This window comes from Carex rostrata, chromosome 15, assembly GCF_964058835.1.
Source record: "Carex rostrata chromosome 15, lpCarRost1.2, whole genome shotgun sequence".
NCBI lineage: Eukaryota > Viridiplantae > Streptophyta > Magnoliopsida > Poales > Cyperaceae > Carex > Carex rostrata.
Genome location: NC_135932.1, coordinates 3,906,513 through 3,928,451, shown reverse-complemented (window position 1 = coordinate 3,928,451; position 21,939 = coordinate 3,906,513). Strand labels below are relative to the sequence as shown.

General features: G+C 34.7%; 3 protein-coding genes and 1 pseudogene across 5 annotated transcripts; 3 read left to right on the top strand and 1 right to left on the bottom strand.

Moving 5' to 3' along the window:
- The first annotated feature begins 259 nt into the window (after positions 1–259).
- LOC144566259 (zinc finger BED domain-containing protein DAYSLEEPER-like) lies at positions 260–4,739 on the top strand. Of its 2 annotated transcripts, XM_078316233.1 has the most exons (5): positions 261–580; positions 1,175–1,267; positions 1,388–1,433; positions 2,377–4,207; positions 4,513–4,739. In XM_078316233.1, exons 1-4 carry the CDS (start codon positions 384–386, stop codon positions 4,201–4,203), a joined length of 2,163 nt encoding a protein of 720 aa, XP_078172359.1. In that variant the 5' UTR covers positions 261–383; the 3' UTR covers positions 4,204–4,207; positions 4,513–4,739. The 2 variants fall into 2 exon arrangements, with proteins under 2 accessions (XP_078172360.1, XP_078172359.1); XM_078316234.1 differs by lacking the exon at positions 1,175–1,267 and having other exon boundaries at positions 260–580.
- Positions 4,740–6,342: 1,603 nt separating this feature from the next.
- LOC144566260 (glycolipid transfer protein 3-like) lies at positions 6,343–9,710 on the top strand. Of its 2 annotated transcripts, none has more exons than XM_078316235.1 (6): positions 6,343–6,570; positions 6,901–6,965; positions 8,278–8,408; positions 8,550–8,685; positions 8,972–9,115; positions 9,214–9,710. In XM_078316235.1, the coding sequence occupies exons 1-6, from the start codon at positions 6,420–6,422 to the stop codon at positions 9,247–9,249; spliced, it is 663 nt and encodes a 220-aa protein (XP_078172361.1). In that variant the 5' UTR covers positions 6,343–6,419; the 3' UTR covers positions 9,250–9,710. The 2 variants fall into 2 exon arrangements, with proteins under 2 accessions (XP_078172361.1, XP_078172362.1); XM_078316236.1 differs by having other exon boundaries at positions 6,346–6,570; positions 6,910–6,965.
- A 2,177-nt stretch (positions 9,711–11,887) lies between these two features.
- Positions 11,888–12,379, bottom strand: LOC144566625 (dirigent protein 22 pseudogene; annotated as a pseudogene).
- Positions 12,380–13,978: 1,599 nt separating this feature from the next.
- On the top strand, positions 13,979–16,637 carry LOC144566418 (uncharacterized protein C57A10.07). The gene is made up of 3 exons (XM_078316434.1): positions 13,979–15,136; positions 15,473–15,597; positions 16,142–16,637. The coding sequence occupies exons 1-3, from the start codon at positions 14,539–14,541 to the stop codon at positions 16,460–16,462; spliced, it is 1,044 nt and encodes a 347-aa protein (XP_078172560.1). The 5' UTR covers positions 13,979–14,538; the 3' UTR covers positions 16,463–16,637.
- Positions 16,638–21,939: the final 5,302 nt, after the last annotated feature.

Sequence of the window (21,939 nt, the reverse complement as noted above, 5' to 3'; positions counted from 1 at the left end):
AGAGGGGAAAATACGTAATTTTAAACTTTAGAGAGGAAAATACTAAATTTTGAAGTTTTGAGGGGTATACGTGAAATTCCCCCTAAAAATTTCGGAGTTTAATATTTTTGGATTGTGCAGACCGTTCGATCTAGAATGTACGGACCAGAACGCATAGAATGACATTCTTACGAGTGAAGTGAGGAGGAGAAAAACTCACCCGGGTTCCGGGGGTTTAGCAGGGGTTATAAGCACGGGACGGGCCGGGCGCCCGTACGGCACTGCACGCCTCGGTCACTGTGAAGCACGGCGTGCTTGTTAAACGGGGCTTACAAATATGGCTAAATTCAACTCTTTATCTCATTCCTTTTACTCCGGCGGCGCGACGAATCTCTCTTTCGCCAATGGCTTCCGACGAACCCCCACCTCCGCCCGAAGCAAACCCGAATCCGAGAGAAGGTTTCTCAGTGGTCCACAAGAGACCACGGCCGTGCCAGTTTCCGACCGTGCCCGTCTGTCCCGACTTTCTCCGTCGCGTCTGTGGCCTATCTCCGTCCCAGTGCATGTTTGCTCATCCTCCTCCCTCAGTCACTGTTGAACGGTAACATTTTTTTTTTCCTTAAAACCCTAGATCTGTATGATTCTCTTAGTGAGTGTGCTTGTCAGGGTTTTTGCTGTAAAAGTGTGAATTTTGTAGCTTGTTCCTTCAAAATCTGGAAAATGCAACATTGTCCCTGCTTCAAATTCGCTGGTTTGGTCCAGTGTCTATTTTGCTTTCAGCCACTCAAGTTGCAAATTTTTTTGATATTTAAGTAATAATTGTACCTACCAACACACTCATAAGCTTAAGTGAAACTATTGCTCAATCTACCTGTTGCAAGGAATGTGATCTGTGATTTCTATTATTTGGGAAGCTATAACAGCATCCTATCTACTTGTGGAATTCCCTTTCTCTCAAGCACACACAAATAATAAGATATTGCTAACAACCGAAGCTACCAAAACCAAATTAATCCATCTGCGATTGATGCCCTTTTTTGTTGCTATCAATTGCGCCGTCCTTTTACGATGTTATAAAATTGCTGCTTTTCTTAACTAGATATATTTTCTCTGATTACTATTTGTTTATTTTTTGTGGTCTACTGTTCTCTCAATATGATTGAAATTTATTTTAATGTTTTATGGTTCATGTCAGTGATAAGGTGACGGTGTGCTATGCTTATCTACGGAACACCTGCCGTCATGGGTTGGCATGCTGTTACTTCCATCCACCTCCTCATATTCGCGAGTATTTATTCTCTTCTTTCTCTCTACTCGTACAAATGTGGTAGCCGTTCATTATTCAGTTTCTATACCAAATTTTATATCAGTTTTCATAATTGCCTTCACTTGCTGTTGCTGCTTTTAGGGCTTTGTTGAAAGAGATGGGAACGGACTATCAGAGGCCAGAAGATGTAAGTATCTTCTATATCGTTTAAAGTATGGTACCAGGTAGTTTAGTAAGGTACAAGTAAAGAACTTTATTTTTCATTGTTTCTTCAAGTTTCCATGTTTATTTCTTATATACATTTTCTTTCCATATTTTATCAAGGTCTCTTGCAACGGAAATGGTCCAGATCAAAGCACCACTCAGTAGTTAACAATAACACAACTATAATCACTCTCTCTAGCAAATTTCTAAAGAAGGTTTTATATTTTATCAGAAAAATTCAGAAAAAGAACATTCTCCTTTCCCTACTTGCAAAAGGTGGATCAATCCTTTCACCCATTCTAAATTAGGTTCATCTGCATTTCATAGTGGTAATTTAAGTTGTTAACTAATAATGTTAGCGTCCTTCTATTTAAAATGAGTGAATACTCTCACATTCTGTGGTGACCTAATCTCCGGATGTTTTTGACAAGGGGTCAGGTTTCTTGTGAAGCATTTAGTGCATCTTCCAAGTTTTAGAGACATTTTTTTTCCTTGGTAGAATGTGTAACTAGCTTGCTAGTAGGTTAGTCTTAGTGATGAGTCAGGGAAAATTATTTTTGACATTTTCTTAATTTATGTTTTGATTAATGGAATTAGAGGTTGATGAATTTTTTTCCCCATCTCATTTGAATGGTCATTTTCTTACTCTTGATTGAGCCTATGCTTGGTTCTATTAAAACCAGCTGTCTATTTGTTTGTTTATTTATAGAAATAATTTATGATTTGATAAATCTCACATTTTTAATGAATGATTATAATTCTATTTTAGTTGATGCTTTACTTATTCTATATGACAGGTGTAATTATGTTTTTTTTTTTCCTTTTTCTTTTTATCTTTTCAGTAGGAAGAAGTGTACATTTCTTTATTTATTCTTGTTCCCATGTTCCCAAATATGTTACTTACCTTTTTCTATTTGAAATTACAGATGGAAGTGCTAGGAGAACAAGATAAGGAAGAGAGTGTTGGTACATTTGATACATGGGAATTGAACATAAACAATGTCAGAAATTCGCTTGCAGAATGTATACTTTCTGATGTGTTTTCCATTGAATGTGTACCAATGTTGTTTCAATGTTTTTCATTTATGCATCCTCTACCTATTCCGTCATACGATGAGATTGTTACAGATGTCAAAAGATTTTATGGGGATGCAAAATCCCAACTGAAGAAAAGCCTAAAATTCCAACGAGTGTGCCTCTCCACTCAGATGTGGATAGATGAGCGTGATATACTCCACATGGCACTTCGGGGACATTGGATTGATGATGAATGGAAGCTATGTAATAAAATGCTCAGTTTTTGTTCCACTGGATGTCCTTTATTGGGGAGAGAGTTTTTTTGTAAGAAGATAGAGAAAGCCCTTCTTGATTGGGGCATTAGCAAGATGTTGACGGTAACAGTTGATAATACTGGAGTCAAAGATCCAGTTGCTCAGTATCTCAAATTTAAAACAAAAGATGCAAATGATGCCATTTTAGGGCACAAGTTTCTACAAATCCGAAGTTTTTCCCATGTAATTGGTGAAGGTGTGAAGGAAGTTTTGGAGTATCACAGGGAATCGGTTTGTAGGGTGCGGCTTGCAGTACTAAATGTTCTGCGTACATCGAAGGTTGACCTCTTTGAGAAGTGTGCAGAGAAAGAGGGAATAAAATTCGAGCGTCCTCTGTTTCTGAATGATGAACCCATGTGGGACTCGACCTATATGCTGCTAGAGAAGGCGGTAGGTCTCCAAAAAGCCTTTGAGAGGTTTGCAAAGGAAGATGCGGTGTATCTCTCATGCCTTTACATGCCAGAATCTGAAGATGAGTTTGCCAGAAGAAGAAAAACTGACAGAGAAGAAATAGCCCCGCAGCCTCCTTCTGAGGCAGACTGGGAAAATGCCATGCGACTTGTCACGCTGCTCCGACTCTTTTTCGAAGTGACACGTCGTCTCTCTAACCCTACTATTGTCACGGCAAACACTTTTTTGTATGAGCTTTTGGGGATGCAAATAAGGTTGGCTGAGCTGAGCAAGAGTGAGGATCAGATCATGGCTTCTCTAGCCATACGGATGAAAAATAAAATTGACGAGCACTGGGGTGAGTTATATGACCTGAACCCTCTCTTGGTGGTTGCCATGGTATTGGATCCTAGGTACAAATTGAAGGGGGTGAAGTTTTGCTTAGGTCAAGCAGTGAACAATTGTTTGAAAGTGGAGGGATTCATTGCAAAGGTTGAAAGCACATTGGTTTGTTTGTATGAGCACTACATAGCTTCTGATTCAAATTCAACTAATGACATAGTGGCATTTTCAACAGTTGCACCTCCAAACCCGGTGATTTTTCGTGCGCACGAGGACTACACCAAAAGTATTAGGGACCAATTTGCAAAATTTGTTGCAGAGGAAGGGAGCAATCACGAGGTCACACAGTACTTGAGCGATAGTTGTGAAATTCACAATAGCACTTTCAATCTTTTGGGTTGGTGGAAGCTTAGTTCCTTTAGGTACCCCACATTGTCCCGAATTGCAAGGGATGTTTTAGCAATCCCGGTTTGTGCAGCTTTCTATGAAGAAGCTTTTAACACTGAGTTCCATGAACTACATCCAAAATTAATGTCACGGCGTCGTGATTTAAGGGAAATCCTTATAGTTGGCAAGGATTGGTTTAGAGAGAACCCACCCCCAGCTGATTATAAGGAGTCCTGGATTGATGAATTAGTGGAGAATGATGAAGATGATGAAGGGGAAGAGGATGAAGGGGAGGAGGACTAATGAGGTATTCTTTTCCCTTTGTGTACATTTACTTCATCTTTTAGTGTCTTCATCCCAAGCAGCGATGGATTTTCTAGGCTCAGGTTTTTTTTTTCTTTGCCAAATAGTTCAGGTATTAGCTTCCCTTGCTTCTTTCTTTCCCAACCAATTTGGATATCAGAAATTTGTCATGGTAGTAGTATGAGACTAGAACATCTCTTTATAGGGATTTGATTCCTCTTTTTAAGCTGTACAACATTATAACTTGCACGTTGAATATTTATAGGTACATTTTTTTTTTCCTTTTCTAATTAGTTTTTTTTTTAATAGGTGGTGCGAGACAAGCAACATCTTCGTCATTTTGATGGCTGTTGTCTTTCTATTTTCATTTCTCCTAAAAGCTTGACTTATTTCTAATTTTGCTTGGCAACACCTACCATGTACTGTTGTTTTATGGTAACCTATGTTTAAGTTATGATAATTCTAGATATTTATTGGAAACATTTTCATGCATTAATTGTTCTGTTTTTTTTTTGTCCGGGACTCAGACCCCAAGACTTGCTTGTTTTGAGATTCTTACTATTTCCATAGTCACATACCACTTAATAAATCCAGCAGCTGGAGTCGCATTTAGTGTGCATTGCAGCTCCGTATAGGATTATCATACTTTGTTTTCTCCGGGTTTGGTACCTAGTAGATATGTAAAATCTTTGTATACTGTAGCTCTGCAAACCTGGCAATGGCTATGTAGTCACAACCGCTGTATAATACTTGACAGTTTTGTATCTGTAGGGGCACGGCTGTACCTCCTCAAATTTGCAAGACCTGTAGCTAGGCTTTTACAGTGTTTTGTACTAGTTTGAGGACTTTGATGGCCCTTTTGACCTGGTAGCCCCCATTTTTATTTTTCACTATACCTCAACTCTCCATATTATCGGTAATAAAATGTCACCAAGCTCTCTTTATTGATTGGTTTATACAATGTTGCTTATTTTCTGGATTCTCTGCTTTTGTTCCTTGGGGCGGTTTGCTAAGAAAAGAGTCTTAATATTGCTGGTCATAGTTGTGATTGTGATAACTATGACATGTTGCACAAGCGAAATCAGAAGGGTGATTTCTTTTATATTAGATCTAAACCATCTGATTTTAATGTGTAGGATATCATAGTTACTATAGCAAGATAGCTATGATGGTGAGTTTCAATTCTTAGGAACAAAGTCTGTGTTGTTTAAAATTTGATAATAGTAGTTAGTTAGCGGTGACAAAACCGAGTCTTCAATTTTTGGACTTGAAAAACTAAACCAGTATGGAACTTATCAGCAACTAAAATTAAACTTAGGTTACATTATTTATTTGAAGAGGGGAGCTTCCCATATATATTTGTTTGTTTATACCGAATAAAAAAGAAGGAAAAAAAAATGCAGAAAATAATTGCATACCCTCTTCTGAAAGGGTCTTTTGTGAAAGAACTTCGCTAATTGTAATTTGGCCATTTACACTAATGTCCTTTGTTAAGACGGCAAGATTCATGGCACACTGCCAATAATTCAATAAGAAATGTTTTGAGAAAAAAAATCAGTAAGAAATATAGGAAATAATATTTTGGTGTCTATGTCATGGGAGCCACAATCAACAAATTACCTAGTTAGGACAAGTACAGAAGCTATCCCATTGGTCAAATGTAGAATCAGCCCGAAAATAAACTGATATTTGATGGATCAATTATTTGTTCTGCTGGTCAAGCTATAATGTGTAATTTATCTAAATAATAGGGCAAATCCGAAAGACACGAAAATGCTGACACCATGGCTATCAGAAGAGACGAAGAGTCGCTAAACGGCTCTCATTTCTATCGAGTATTGTCTATTTGTCTTGGTCTCTCTTTCATCTATACCCCTATAAAATCTGAAATATTTTGTATGCAAGTAAAAAAGTATAACAATCCTAAGTCCTACCAAGTAACGCTTCTCTCCTGTATACTCTAACTAGAACCAAGGAATAGTTCCGACTTCCACTATTCTGTTAAGAGTAGAAATGAAAGGAAGTTATTTTCTTTGTTTATAATATATATTGAAAATTTTTAAGGGTATGGAAGGAAGTTCTACTAAAACATTCAGAGGACCTTCTCCTGTAAGACTGTAACCCAATAAATTAAAATAAAAAGCTAATGACAACAAATTCACATACACTTACTCAACAGAGGAGAATTAACAGAGATATAGAAGAGAGAGAGAGAGATGGCGAAAGGAGGCGAGAAAGAGTTGGAAGAGAGGTGTGAGATTATCCTTGCCATTGAAGAACTCTCTCTACTGAAGAATGAAGAGGAGGAGAAGAAGCTCTCCACTTTGGCATTCTTGCATCTTTCCAATTTGCTCCTCCAAGTCTTAGGTAAGATCATAACTCTCTTTCTCTCTCTGAATTTGATACAGCTATATTACACAAGAATATTCATAATGAGCAAGTTCAGAAAGAAATAAATCAAGGAGCTCATCACCAACAACATATTTACTAAACCTAAAAGAAAACAATCATAAGAAACTCTGGCTTTATTACATTCTTATCAAATTTTTTGTTTTTGGTTTTTCATGTCTTACCATTATTATTCATTTACTTGACTATAGAAGCTGTAGTCAATGGTTACTTGGCATCTCCATTAGTTGTAGAAATGGAGAGGATCTAAATGGCTTTTATTTCTTATTAAGCGTTTAATGTTGCAAGTTGTAACAGATAAGATTGGACCGACGATGGCTGTTTTGAGCCTTGACATTAGACGCAACATTCAGGTTAGTCCCTCAGTTTACATTATTTTGGTTTTTACTTTTTATAATTTATTTTGGAGAAAGTATAGAAATAATTTTTTTTTTTTTGAGTGACAAGTGCTATCGTGCCACTTGTAATTTGAATGAATTTATACAAATTCTATATTATGATGGTTGCATCTGCAAAATATTTCCGTGCAAATTTTCAATTAAAAATATTTAGTTTGGTTTCCTAACTTGATATTAAGAGGGACACACAAAGACCTATCCGTTTGTTACTTCATACTTGTAAGCTTGGTCCCACTGTACATTTGGCTTCTTTTGCATCTTGTGCTTGGCACACGGCATTGAAAAGGGTGAAAGGAATTAAAGGCAATCAACTTGTAACTATAAATTTACAACAAATAGTTGACATAGGTATTTATTTGTCTCTTAGCTAGTTAGATTTTTTTTTTACTACTCTTTGATCTCACTTCTTTCCTCTTCTATTTCAATTTTTGTTTTTTTGAATCTTGACCTAAAAGAAGTATAGATTTTTGGGTTTTTCTACAGATATGCAGACATATTAAAAACATTCCAAATTGTTGTCTTCTTAGCCACTAATTGATTTCAAAGTATATGTGCTTTTTTCTCATAATTAACTCTGCACAAATGAAAAAAAATAAAGACTAAATAAGGATAATTTTAGCTTCTAAAAGAAATATAGGAGTACAATGAGATTTTTTAATTTCTTTTCCATATTTCATGTTTTGGTAATTTGTAGGGATAGATATGCAATTTTTCAAGTTTGTATTTTTTTCATCTGCTTAAGTCAAGTGGGAGAAAATTGCAAATTAAATTGAGGATTAGGTGAGTGGTGTAGCAAGAAGAACGGAAACGATCTGATTATTTCATCCAAAGAAAAAGAAATTGAAAAAGAAAGAAAAGGAGTAGGAAAAGGATTGAGACGTGTGCCACACACAAGCTTTCATAATTTTATCCTATTTTGTGGCCCTTGATATAATTGTTGATCCTGCCCCACTGAATTAAGTCCTTTCAATTTTTAGCGTGGTTAACCCTCTAACTAATTAACTTGTAGCATAAGGGATGGGTATATGAATATAAATATAAATTGTACAAGGGTGCTTTATAAATAATATAATCAACTTATTTGCAAAACTGATAACTGGTGAAAGTTTGAGCAAATTTAAAAGAAATCAGTGCTACAAAATAATTATTTTGATAAAAAAAATACAGCCATTAATTAGGTATGAACATTCTAGTTAAAACATGGGGAAATACATAAAAAAAGTAAACATTATAATATTATATACATAATTTTTGTTTTCTTTTAAAGAGATTGGAAGAGATATACTTGCTGGATCCATCAAGTAATTCAAATTTGATGGGGATAGTTGAGAAAGAGGTCAAAGAGGGAACTGTAAGGAAGGCTGACAGCTGCTCCAGAGCTATTCTTTGGCTTTCTAGGTATTCAATTCATTTTCATTAATGTACACATTAATATCTGTAAAAGATATCAGTACTTAATTGCTTCCATGGATTTATGTGATTCATGTTTAAATTCTGTTCATTACCTGACTTTTTTTTTTAATCTTTTGGAAATTACAGGTCGTTGGATTTCACTGTTGCAATGTTAGAAGCACTAGAGAAAGAGTCAGAACAGAGTTTGAACCAAATAATAGAAGCATCATATAAAACAACATTGGGGCCTTGGCATGGCTGGATCGCTTCAGCTGCCTACAAGGTAAAGAAATGATACAACAAAGAAGAATGTCAGCTGGGCATTCACCGGATACCATGTGAAGAAAAATAATTTGTATACCAAGATACTGATAACTAAAGAAATGATGCAACGGATATATTTTCTTTGACAAGGAAATTAATACAGCCCAGTAAAAAACTCAAACAGCACTTATATTTGTCATCTCTGGTAAATAGAGACTAGTTAGATCATAAAATTAGTATCTTGAACCCTTGGATTCATTCAATTGTGTCAGAATTGCATACTAAAAATAAATCTTGGTTAACAGATAGCTTTGCAACTTCTTCCTGAAAGAGAATTCTTTGTTGGCTTGCTGATGGGCAAAAACAAAGATTATGGCAAACTTAAGGGAGAGATTTGTAAACTAGTTGCATTGATCCAACCTCTTCTCCATGAAGTCCATGAGCTTATGGTTAGTCTTTTTTTTTTTTATATATATATCTATCTTCTAACCATGTGCCATTCAAGCTTACATGTAATGAAGTTCTTGTTGGTTTTCCAAATATGCAGAAAAAGTTTCATTTAGAGAGATTAAAATCAACTTGATGGCAACCTGTATGTTTTCACTGGGAATTATAAATGAATGATATAGGATGCTATACAAAATTAAAGAAAACCAATGTGAGATCTAGAAAAGCAGTGTTTATATTTGCGCCGTCTAGAGATATAGCAATCTATCTTGTTGAATTTATGCAGACGACAATGACGGTGTCCTTGGATTTAGAACAGAATTCATACATGTACATTTTTTTGGATGATTTTGATAGATGATTAGTATTTAGCTTAAATTGTACTAGGTAAGTTTTCTTTTTATGTGTGGTGTAAATAATAGTTTTAAACATAATTTGTATAATTAGGTGGAGGCTCAAAGTAAATCTTGGCCATGTAAATGAAATTACCAGATGCGGTAGTTGGGGTATACCTAAATGTAAATATTGGTCTGGTAGTAATTGAAGAAATTATAAAATGCCTTTTTAGTATAATAATGTTGGAGATGAATCACTAAACAATAGTTTACTTTCAGAATCTTGACAATTATAAAGAATACAGTTTACATTTAAACTATCATATAGCATATATCATGCTTATAAACAAATTTAAAATGTAATTTAAAAAGTATATCATTTGAACCCTCCTCATGGTTCAAATGTCTCCATTTTTTGTGCCTCCACCATACCTCCATTTTTAAAAACTTTAATAACTCAAAATTAAAACTTAAAAGACAAAATAAAACTGTTAGATGTGATATATATTATTTTCTCTATATGCTCATAAAAAAATATTATATTTTAATTTTGTTTTTATGTGAAAAATCAATGTCTAGAAATATTTCAGTACGTTTTTTACAAGCTCTTGATGACAATCAAAACAAAATTGAAATGCCATAATTTTTTACACGTACATAGATGAAATGATGTAGATCATATCCAACGGTTTTATTTTAATTTCTAAATTTTAAATTTTGAGTTATTAAAGTTTTTTAAAAATGGAGGCATGGTGGAGTCACAAAAAATGAAAACCAAGTCTCATTATTGCACAAATGTCCAATTAAGAAATCACATCAAATTATAATTAGTCAAGTAGGTTCATTACTTGTAAATTACTCAAACTCTTGGTTACTAATATGAGCTTATTAGGTTAATGAAATTTGAGGATTTGAACATCATCTCTTCTTAAAAAAAATATGAAAATTTAACTCTCTGAACAAAAGAAAAAAAATATAAATATAAAATGACTAAACAAGCTGAGCTAGCTGAAGGTCGAATTCAAACTAGATTCAAAGCGAGCACTCGGTATGAATAACTTAGTTTAAAAGAGAGGTACGAGATACAGAAAGAAGCAGCCTACTTGAAATGAAACTGTATCTTTTTTTATTATTCGGCAAGAGCATCAGAACAGAGGTTGCTCAATGTAGTAGAAACCAGGTTCAAGACCGAAGCATCTGGTTTTGTTTCAATTTTATGTTACAATCAACGATGCTAAGTACGTTTCGTGAAAATCAATAACATAAAAATATTTTCTTGGATGTGTCATAAAGAGTTCCCTTTGCAAATTCCAACATTTTAGTATTACCAAATTTTTACCTTTTAGCAAAAGGCACAATTTTTTTTTATTTAAAATTAAGCTCTCAGTACTTTTCATTTATACAAATAACACTGTTAATTGAAAATGTCTTTAGTTGCTGCTGAATCATATGCGCTCAGCCAAATTGTTCCCCAAATGAAAAAAAAAAAGGAAAAATCAGATAGGTCCACTTTGTTTCTCTTTGGTCGATTAGTTTCTTAGCCTAAAAAATAACATGTTATAGGAGGAGGGGCAAATTTAGAAGATCAAGGCTCTGATGCTTATTTCACGACCTCAAAATTGCTGATCATCTCTATGCCAGTTCAAGACCAGCACCTTACCACTATCATCTCACACATGAAATGTTATGGGGACCCCAGTTGTAAATATTGCACATTTTCAACTTTACCTTGTTATCACTCAATATTTCTTTTGCACTAGAATCTCTTTGAACTGTCCAGAAACGAGAAATCAAAAAGATGAGCAAGGCAATTTATAGCAAAGATACCTTTTTCCACTTAGGCCCCTGAAACCAATTTTTACATTCAGCCCTCCAGAGAAAAGCATGTCTTGTGATCTCTACTACTGCCTTCAACAACTATCTAAAAAAGTATTCATCTCCTGGAAATCTTCAAAAGTATAACAATTGAAAGTCCAGTAATTTATATAGCTAAACAACAACATAATTGTAGAGCGCTAGATAACAGTTTATATTCCCTTCAGTACAAAAAGCAAACAAACACCTCCCAACAATCATTTGCAGTTGTTTTATTTCTGGTTGAAAAACATGAATATATTTGTACCTAAGGCAAATGCTGAAAAAGTTTGTAGAAAGAAAAAGAGTGAAAGGAAATGAATACTGGTACAGGTTGAGCATAGGAGATTGACAGGCTGATAGCAATGGAAGGTTGGCGAAAGATGAAGCGATCAGAATACTCCGATTATGATTTTTATGAAAGACCAACAATGCGAATGCAATTAGACAGATAAATATAATGAACGGCACACATGGGACGCTCCTAATTCTGTAGAGAGCTTTGCAAGTGCTAGAACAAAGAAAAGTATCACATGTGCTCCAGTAGTTAATTTCTTCTATACTGATGCATTTGCAAATTGCAATTCAACTCCAATTCAAAACAACCAGCTTCTTACTGGTACACTTACAGAAGTACCAGTATATATAAAAATTCCATTCATTAAACGCATGCAGTATAAGCTCAAGAACAGCATCTCCACTAGCAATATTCACTGAATAAGTCTTTATTAACAAATAACCTTGAGCCATGCGAAAAATGCCGGACCCACCGACAACCGTCAGCTCTCTGCTCGGCTGTGTGATGGCATCTCTTCCTAGTATCGCCACTGAACTACTATTATTCTCGCCGTATGTAAACACGATATTAAAAGCCCAAATCACCGACGGGTCCGATTTCATGACAGTAAATAAGCCTTGAGCCTGGCCGACTAAGCCGCAATCCAGGTCGGGTCCCTTGGTCAGTGCATTGTCTACCACCGTTATGTCACCGAAACGGTAAGGCGTACCGGGCAAAGGAATTGGACCTTTAGCAACTACAATTGCAGTCGCGTTTGGATCGGTAACTTTTTCTTGCATGTAGAAGTGTAGGTGCACCGGCTTTTTGTCGGCAGATGTGAGGAGAGTGGCTAGAGAGAGAAAGAGAAGGGAGAGGAGGAGAAGGTTGGATTGAGATTAGAGGTTAGATAAAGATGTGAATATTTTGGTGTATTTGGGTGCATTGACTTGTATTATTTATCTACAAGTGCCAACATTTACTCGATCTCATAAAAGAATACTTTAGATCTTGAAAGGCAAGCAATTTTGGTTTATAATTGACTTGCCCTGATGGTGGCCCGATAATCGAAAAAGAAAGGAATTTCCAAGGATCTCTCCATTTCTGTTAAAAGAAAATTGGAGAGAGCTGAGGATTAGTTCTCCGGCTCTATTGTCCGGAGATCCTTTTTTTTTTTTTTCTTTTAAGATAAAAATGAGAATCAAATTTCTCAACTTTTAAAGATAAAAATCTTCCTAAAAAATCCACTCATCAGTGTGCTGTTATACTTGTACTCTCACTGTCTCACAGCGCTAGTTTAGTTGGATCAAGTCAACTGTCAACACACCAAGCATTAGCTAGATGGCCCAGATAAATTGCCCTTTTTTCTTTTTAAAAGTTTCAGGAGAGCATATTTTAATTGTTGCATGATTGGACTAATTAATTAAGGGTAGCAACAATTCTGAGCAAAATCTCCTTTCCTATGTCTTTATGATTCAATTTTGTGGCCCAAAAAGGATCCATTAGGCCCATTGACTCGCAAAAATTAATCCAGATGAAATTTCCTTATCAGATATCATAGTCAGTTGCACGAATCTTGAAAAGTGCCAATTTTCTATTTAATCTTCCATTAAACTCCTGTTTTTTTTATTGGAAAAATAAAAAGGATCTATGAAAAGTGTACCATCCGAGTACCCGACCAATCATATAGACAATAGCCGAGATTTCTACATCCCTGAAACTCTTGGAGTTTCTAAATAACTGTTAACTAATTTTTAGAAATTTTGTCTCTAAAAGTTTCTAAACCTCTACATCCCTGAAACTAAAATTAGAGTTTCTTAATTGCCACATCAGCAAATAAATTACAGGAGAAAAGAATTTCAGTGAATTATTTGGCAACGTCAGAGTTTATAAACGATTTCTTATTAAGAAACTTTGAAGCAAAATTGCTAAATAAGAAATCCATTTGCATCCCTGAAACTAGTTTAAAAACTGTCATATCATATTAGAAACTCCAAGAGTTTCAGAGAAAGGTAATCCAATTTTTTTAGTCTGTATCCAAACCGTCCAATCTGTTTCAGCATGAATATTAAAAAGGTCGTAGGCATTTCAGTATTTCACCACGGAACAGGCCCGAATTTATAATTGAACTTTCCGGATCCAAACTCAAATTTTGAGTTACTTTTAGCGGTTTGTTTTTTACAGAAAAAATTATGATTAAAGAGACTAAGAGTTGAAGAATATACAACTTTTTGTTTCAAAGACTGGTAATATAAAACTACGTCTATGTATTATTAATACATCCAAAAGGGGTGGTCCTAAATTCAGTTCAATATCCGAGTCGAAATGGCTCAATCATGTTAAAATTTGCCGAAACCCAGTAAAAATAACCCAATTCAATACATGAAAGAAAAATCAATATCGGGTTTTATTAACCACCGGATCCCAGCCTAGTATTTGTTTAACTGTCGGATCATACAAGACCCATCTTCTTCCTCTTTTAATCAACGAAACCTGCTCCCGCTGCCCCCAAATCCCACTTCCGATCATCAATTACATCCATATTTGAAGAATCAAATCGAAGAATCATTCACAAACAAAACAAAAAACAAACAAAGAAGGAAGAATTGGCGTAGCTCGGACGGTGAGCCTCTTCCAAGGTTTTATTTTTCTCGCCCAAAACGCATCCAGCCAATTTGAGAAATCCCTCAATAATCAATAGATGTTCCGAACCATTGGAGCACAAATGGATTATTTCATGCTATTGTAGAAGGTTCTAATTTTAATTTTAAGGTTAGGTACTTCCCAAACAAACAGGGGGCCTGGACTCCCGTTGACCACCCCTCGCTCCGTCTCTGGTAATAATCTCAATTGAGACAATTCGAAGTCCTTCTTTTCTCAATTTCTATAGCTAGTATTAGATTTTGTAAAATTTCTGCCATAGGTTTAATGCTGATTAAACCTAGACATAATAAATGAGATCATGAATAACCTGCCTTTTGGGTTGGGTAGCGCTCGATCCTTCCCTGCATACCCAAGAGGCGATTTTGATCTTGAATCGGGTCTCCCTCACAAAATCCGAAAACCCAAAAAGTTACTCACTGACCCCCCCACCATGATCCAATCTTTTAGAAGCCGCATCCAGCACCTCTATAAAAAACACCCGATCTTACTCTCCTTGGCCTCTCTCTTTGTTGGTGTCTCCATTTTAATATTTCTCTCCATATATGAGAGCCGGTTTCGCATGATGGGTTTCCAAAGAACTGACTTCCTCCTATCGGATCCAGTTCAGTACCCATTACCAAAGCTGAGCAACCTGGTGATGGTTGCGGGTCATTCTATTTATACCAGTAATAAATGTGGGAAATTTAATGGTGAGGATTCATGGTTTCTTGAGCCGTACCAGAAGCATCCTGGCCAAGCCGCAACATTTATAGCACATATAAAGGAAGGTGTTGAAGTTGCATCTTGGGATGAAGAAGCACTTTTGTTGTTTAGTGGAGGCGAAACCCGTAAAGATGCGGGTCCCAGGAGCGAGGCTCAGAGTTATTGGGCTGTGGCAGAATCTAACGGTTGGTATGGTAAGTAGAACATTATCTTGTAACCAGTGCTGGTATGGAGCATTTCACATTTCATTCTTAGTACAATGTAACAACATCATACTGAATACTGCTTATTTCGTATTAGTAGAATCTCAGGATTATTTTAGTAAGTTCTGAGTCCTTTTGCAAAATTTCACCAATATTTATTCCAGACCTGCAACAGCATCAATCCTACTAATTCTTTAAGTTAGAATTGTGAAAGAAATTTTAAGATGTAATTTGAGATTCATTTTCTTCTACAAATTTGTTGCAATTTAGTATTTAGAATGTTATTGTGATAGGAGGGATCTAAATTATACTTGTTTGGTGAAACAGGGAAAGATGAGAGTGTAAGAAATAGAGCTCTCACAGAAGAACATGCAAGAGATAGCTTTGAGAACCTTCTTTTTAGTGTTTGCCGTTTTAGAGAACTCACTGGCCGGTACCCACATAACATCACCGTAAGTCCCATCCTCTCTCTCTCTCTCTCTCTTTTAAAATACTTGGTAGTGGCTACAAAGTCATGTATTAATATGCAAAAAGATAAACATCCATTACAAGCACCTCCTAATTAATAAATTACAACATTACACCACCTCTGTGTCGCCTCATACGCCTCTAATCTCTCTCTCTCTCTCTCTCTCTCTTTAAATATTGGCAGTAGCTGCCAATAATATGTATTAAAAATGCGGTATGAAACTACATTAGTTCTGGAAAATACAAAAACCACATAGCTACATCCAAAACATCTATGCTCAAAACACCAGTACTCATGTGCTCTAGATGCATCCAGCACATGATCAAACATCAAAAACAGAAAGGCAAAGGCAAATACCAGAAACCGTACTGCACAAACCAAATACAGAGAAACTACCAGAAACTGTACTGCACAAACCACATGCAGAGAAACTACCAGAAACTGTTCTCTAGATCTCTCTCTCTCTCTCTCTCTCTCTCTCTCTCTTGCTCTCTCTCAGTATCTAACAGTTGTTTTACCCCATATAGGTGGTGAGTTATGATTTCAAGGAGGAGAGATTTGCGCACTTGCACAGAATGGCAATAGGGTTTCCTGAAAACCGATTTTTATTTTTAGGAACTCCAGCAACCCCAACTGCAAGGGATGGTGCAGTGAAAGGAGAGGCATCTGTCAGGTCACAGTTCGAGCAAGACCCATATGGGTGTTTGGGCTCTCTACACCAGAAAAGGTTGAAGCGGGACCCATTTCACCGCACTGTGCCATATCCGAATGGTTGCCCCGAATTGAAGGGTTTGTTTAGTTATTGTGGCCCGGTGCCATATCCTGGATCGCTTCCTTGGACCGAATAAAATTCAAGAGAGAAACTATAAGATAATTGACAACCAAATTGTAAGGGAGTATGTTTAATACTGGGGTATTTTGGGAAGAATTATTCAAAATTTTTTTTAAAAGGTACTGATAGTGATAAAACTTTTTTTTTTTTATTCAAAGCCCGTAGGCAGATAGTGATAAAACTGGATTCAGCACTTTCTGTATGCAAGTATGAATTTTGGTTAGGCCGTACGATTGTGTTGCTGGACAAATTTGTAGGTAATTTCTGTTCAGCCGAAGTACTGATCATGTGGGGAAAAAAAATTCAGTTCAACTGTGCACATGTCCATTTTCAATTGGAGGCCGAACAGACCTACATACGTATTTTTCTTGTTCTGTTACACAATCAAATTTTCTCCGAACTATTAACAACATAATAAAAGAGGTAAACATTATTTGTTACTATTACTTCATAATAATTTTTTTTTTTTTGAGTAGTGACCCAACACCGAGAGCTTATCTTCACAAATTTAATCTATTTGAAATGGATTAAAGGAATGGAGCTCATTCTACCTAAGTCACACTCCAGAATTGTATTTTATTAAATGAACTTTCTGGTGCTGCACACTCTTCAGCCTGAGCACACCACTATAATTTTAAAAATAAATTTGAGCAATGATCTTCAAAATAAAGTTTTTAGTTTCGTGTTTCCTTCAAAATTGCTCGGATACATTGTTTTTTGAAATGTTATGATGAAAATAAAATAGTATTGATTGTTCAAACATGGATAGTTGCAAAGGTTGGAACTCATCTCATCCCAGTGGTGTGTTCATCATGGAAGTGTTGGGGATCTTAAAAGAATTTTTTTTATAAACCATAATTAGAAAAAAAAAATTATTGAAACCAACATGATTACGTTTTTTTTTTGACAAAAATCATAAGAACTGAAATGTCATTTCGGTTCCGATTTTTTTTTTTGGACCGTAATGGCAATTCGGACCCATGTATTTTTACAATTTTTCAATGTATTTTTTTCTCGAAATCTGTAAAAATTGTTGGGACTAAAATGCCATTTCGGTCCAAAAAAAGGGACCGAAATGACATTTCGATTCTTATGATTTTTGAAAAAAAAAAGTAATCATATTGGTTTCATAAAAATCTTTTTTCTAATTATGGTTTATAAAAAATATTCATCATAAAAGGTCAAATAATTATAACTTATCTAGAGATCAAACACTTATATCTTATACATTATGAGATGTGGTCCTTACATTTTGAAAAAAGAAGAAACAATTCCACCTTAATCTATGGACCGTTCTATGCCAAAGTCAACTCATAAAATATAATTATTAGTGCAGAACACAATACCTGATTCCATAACATTTATTATGAATCCTCAAGTGCGAAGAGTTGTCTTTGTGCGCACGAGACAACTGCAAAAAACCTTTCTAGCCGGTATGTCATATGGTTGTAGATTAAGTTTTCCAAAACAACAAGATCCTCGATAATAGCATAATTATATTACTATATGCTCAACGTTAGATCATAAACCAACAGAAAGTTCATTATTCAATAATGTGGCTACATTTCAAATAAAGAAAAAGTTATGATCCATAGACATTTGTTCATGGTCTGTCCACAACCTTATCCACTTCAATTGTCTTTAATTGTCCGCTTCCAAACTACTGTATTTAAAATTTTCACGTTCTCTCTCACCTCTCAAACTTTTCGATATCTCTCTTCACAAAAACTAAAATGCAAAACAAAAAAAACGATATCCATCTTCTCTCTTCACCAAAACGAAACATTTTTTGTCAGATTCGAGCTCAAACTCCTCTTGCTACAACAAAGGCGGCACCACCACACCTTCCTCCTGATTGCCTCCGTCGCCACAAGAGGCACCGAGCGGTACTCGTGGGAGCAGCTCCGCCTCGCTTTGTGACACGGCTTCTGATATTGATCGATTTAATCCTCAATAATAGAGCAAGAGATCACTTCAACTTATTCAATCTCTACCTTGGAGTCCTCGTTGAATCAATTTCTATCCCGGAGTTCCTTTTAAAAATAAGAATGAGAGGCTGATTTGATGAATGGTAAAGCGTTAGATCTGTTCTTCATTTTCACTCTTATTATTTCTCTTGTGAGACAGAATTGGGATATGCTTCAATTCAGCACGGGTTCTGATTTAAACACACAAGCGAAGGGAATTGCTTAATTCAATTAGGCCACGAGCCTGCTTCAATTAATATTTTATGCATACCTTACAAAATCTAGTAATTCTGTCGATTAATGCAATCGTTTACATAAATTTTGTTTGCAAATTTTGAAGGAAATTTATAATGAGGTTTGCATGCTCATTATAAAAAAGTTTCATTAACGGTGTTGATACGACAAGCTATATCGCTACCAATTCGTTGTTTTTGGCTTATCTTGATCCGATCTGGTAATACTTTGAGACATATCTAATTTGATCTAATATGTCAGCTATTGATATGGTCTGGTTTTCTAATTTTTGATGGATTGACTGTTCATTTTGTTGTTTTACAATATTGACCTTGTTGTTTTACAGTATTCATATTGTGGCTTTACAATATTCATCTTGTCGTTTTATAGTATTCATCTCTTCTGCTCCTCCGCGTAGATCAGCTTAAGCCCAGTGACGGCCGTGACAGTCTCTCTCTCCACTGAGGTCTCGTGCTCAACTCCGTCGTGTGAGTAATATCGAATCTCACATTATTTCAATGTCTGATTTGAATTTTATTATTTTGAATTCGATATTTGAATTCAAAATTACATAAATCATTTTCGTAATGTCATCTATTTGAATTTTTTGATTTAAGAACTTACAAGATTCGATATTTTGTTTTACAGTATATTTCATCTTTGAAAGAAGAACATGACGAATCATCTATGATCTTCATCATTTGCAATTTGGATTAAAGAGCAGTGGCAAACATCATTTGCGATTTGACAGATATGTTTGTGTACTGAATATTATGATTGTGTTGAATAGATGCTTTTGAATTGTTATTTTTTGTTAAACAATGATGTATTATAGTTTGCAATTGTTATCTTTGTAGTTAATATATATCATTTTACAGTATTAAAGTGTTATAGTTTTTATTTTTGATGTTTTGGATGTTGTATACATTCAATTGGTCTATAGTTTACATCTACCAGGTTTACAATATTGGTATTTTGTAATTTGTACGTTTTGTTTTCATAGTTTAAGTTGACAGTTTTACAGTATTGAAATTTTATATTTTTTACATTTTATTTTATCGTTTTCATCTGCTAATTTTACAATATTGAAATTTTATAGTTTGTACGTTTTGTTTTTATATTTTAAGTTGACAGTTTTATAGTATTGAAATTTTGTACTTTGTACATTTTGTTTTATCGTTTTCATTTGCTTATTTTACATTATTAAAATTTTATAGTTTGTATGCTTTGTTTTCACAGTTTAAGTTGACAATTTTACAATATTAAAAATTGATACTTTTTAAATTTTATTTGCTAAATTTACATTGTTGGAAATTTATAGTTTTTACGTTTTGTTTTTATAGTTTAACTTTATATTTTTGCAATATTGAAAATTGATACTTTTCAACATTATATTTTATTGTTTTCATCTATGAATTTTGCATGTCTGTAATTTTATAGTTTGTACATTTTATTTTTATATTAAAGTGGTCAATTTTACAGTATTCATTATTTTGATAATTTATTTGTGTGTTCATTAAATCGAGAAAAAAAAATTAATCGAAAAATTTAATTTTGCATTTTTCTCACTTTTTTTCTCAAAATAACTGCTAATAACTAACACTAACTGCCAATAACTTCCTATAACTGCAATTTCAGAAAATACAGTTTGAAAGTACATTTTTTTGTCATGTTGTGAAGTTGCCAACTGTTTCTAACTATCATGGGACTACTTTAAATAGTTGCTGGATGTTTGTGATTAACTAATATATTTTATGTGATATATTGTATAAGGGTAAGGCTAAGGTGCTATGGGTTGCATAGAGACCTACGGTGCTACGGCTTAATATTCGAGTTTTCAAACGGTCGATCCGAACCGTTCATCTTGTTCTCCATATTAATATGTGTCTGAAGACCAAATTTTACATTTTTTTGAAATTTTTTACTATTTTTTTAGATAGGTAGAAAATCAAATATCTGAATGGTGCATAATTTTTTAGATCAAGTGATTTTCTACCTATCTAAAAAAATAGTAATTTTTTTTCAAAAAATGTAAAATTTGGTCTCCAAACACATATTAATATGGAGAATAAGATGAACGGTTCGGATCGACCGTTTGAATTTTGAAAACTCGAATATTGAGCCGTAGCACCATAGATCTCTATGCAACCCATAGCACCTTAGCCTTACCCGTTGTATAATTATGCAGCATGTAGAAGTAATTTTACAGTATTCGCGCAAATCAAATCTATGGACAAATGGTGGATAGAAGTCTGTGGACAATTAGACGCTTCCTTTCAAATAACAATTACGTTAAGGAACATAATCTAATTTGCGACCTCCATCCGTCCGACTAAGACGGTTTCGCTACCGTTAGTCGTGGAGTTGGTGATTGTACGATCAATCATCCATAGATTAAAGACCGTTAGTAGTAACACTATACCCATGGTTTTTTTTTTGTTAAAAATAAAATAAATAAAAAGTAAAAAATAAAATAAAAAACAGTGGGTGAAGACCTTATTTGAAAGAGAAAATTTCTGGTGCACCCATCAAAACATTCAAAATAGCCAATTTTCCCATCAAAAATTTGAAATTGCTTATTTCCCCATTATAAATTGAAATCCTTTCTTATTTCTACATGTGTTGATTAAATTTGAAAATTTAAGCTAAATTTATAATTTTATTTTATTTTGAAGTCTAAATGTCCATCTTACTCTCTTCTAAAAGCAACATCTCATTTCTCCCTCTCCACCCCATCTTTTATGGAGAAAAATAGAGAGAGCTTCAAATGTTTTGGAGCTTTTTTTTTTCTCCCTCTCCTCACCTCTCCTTCTCCGGTTTCTTTCTCTATCTCCTGAGGATTAACCAGTCAATAGATACTGATTGGTACCATATGACTGAATAACAAGCGCAATCTTTACCAGCAATTGATGTTTGTATTATCTCATCCAGTATCAGAACCACTATACTGGTATTTTTGTGTATTATAGCAAGGTACTACTGTTAGGTTAGTTCACAGTACGAGGGAATAGATGGTGTTTCTCTCAGTTGATGTCATGATAGCTACCAACTTTAGCAACAGCTTACTTTGTAATATACGGGTTTAAATACAAGCCTATGGAAATTTCGATAAATAAAAATAAACAAGCGCAATATGTTTCAGAAAATTCCAATGATGTTATATATGATTGTAATTGTGGCTTTATGTTACCACACCTTCCTGGTACAGGTACAACCGTAAATGGTAAATACAAGTAACTAACCCTCAAATTAAGCAATTTTGAAGTTTTAGTCTTTAATAGTATCGAAGCTT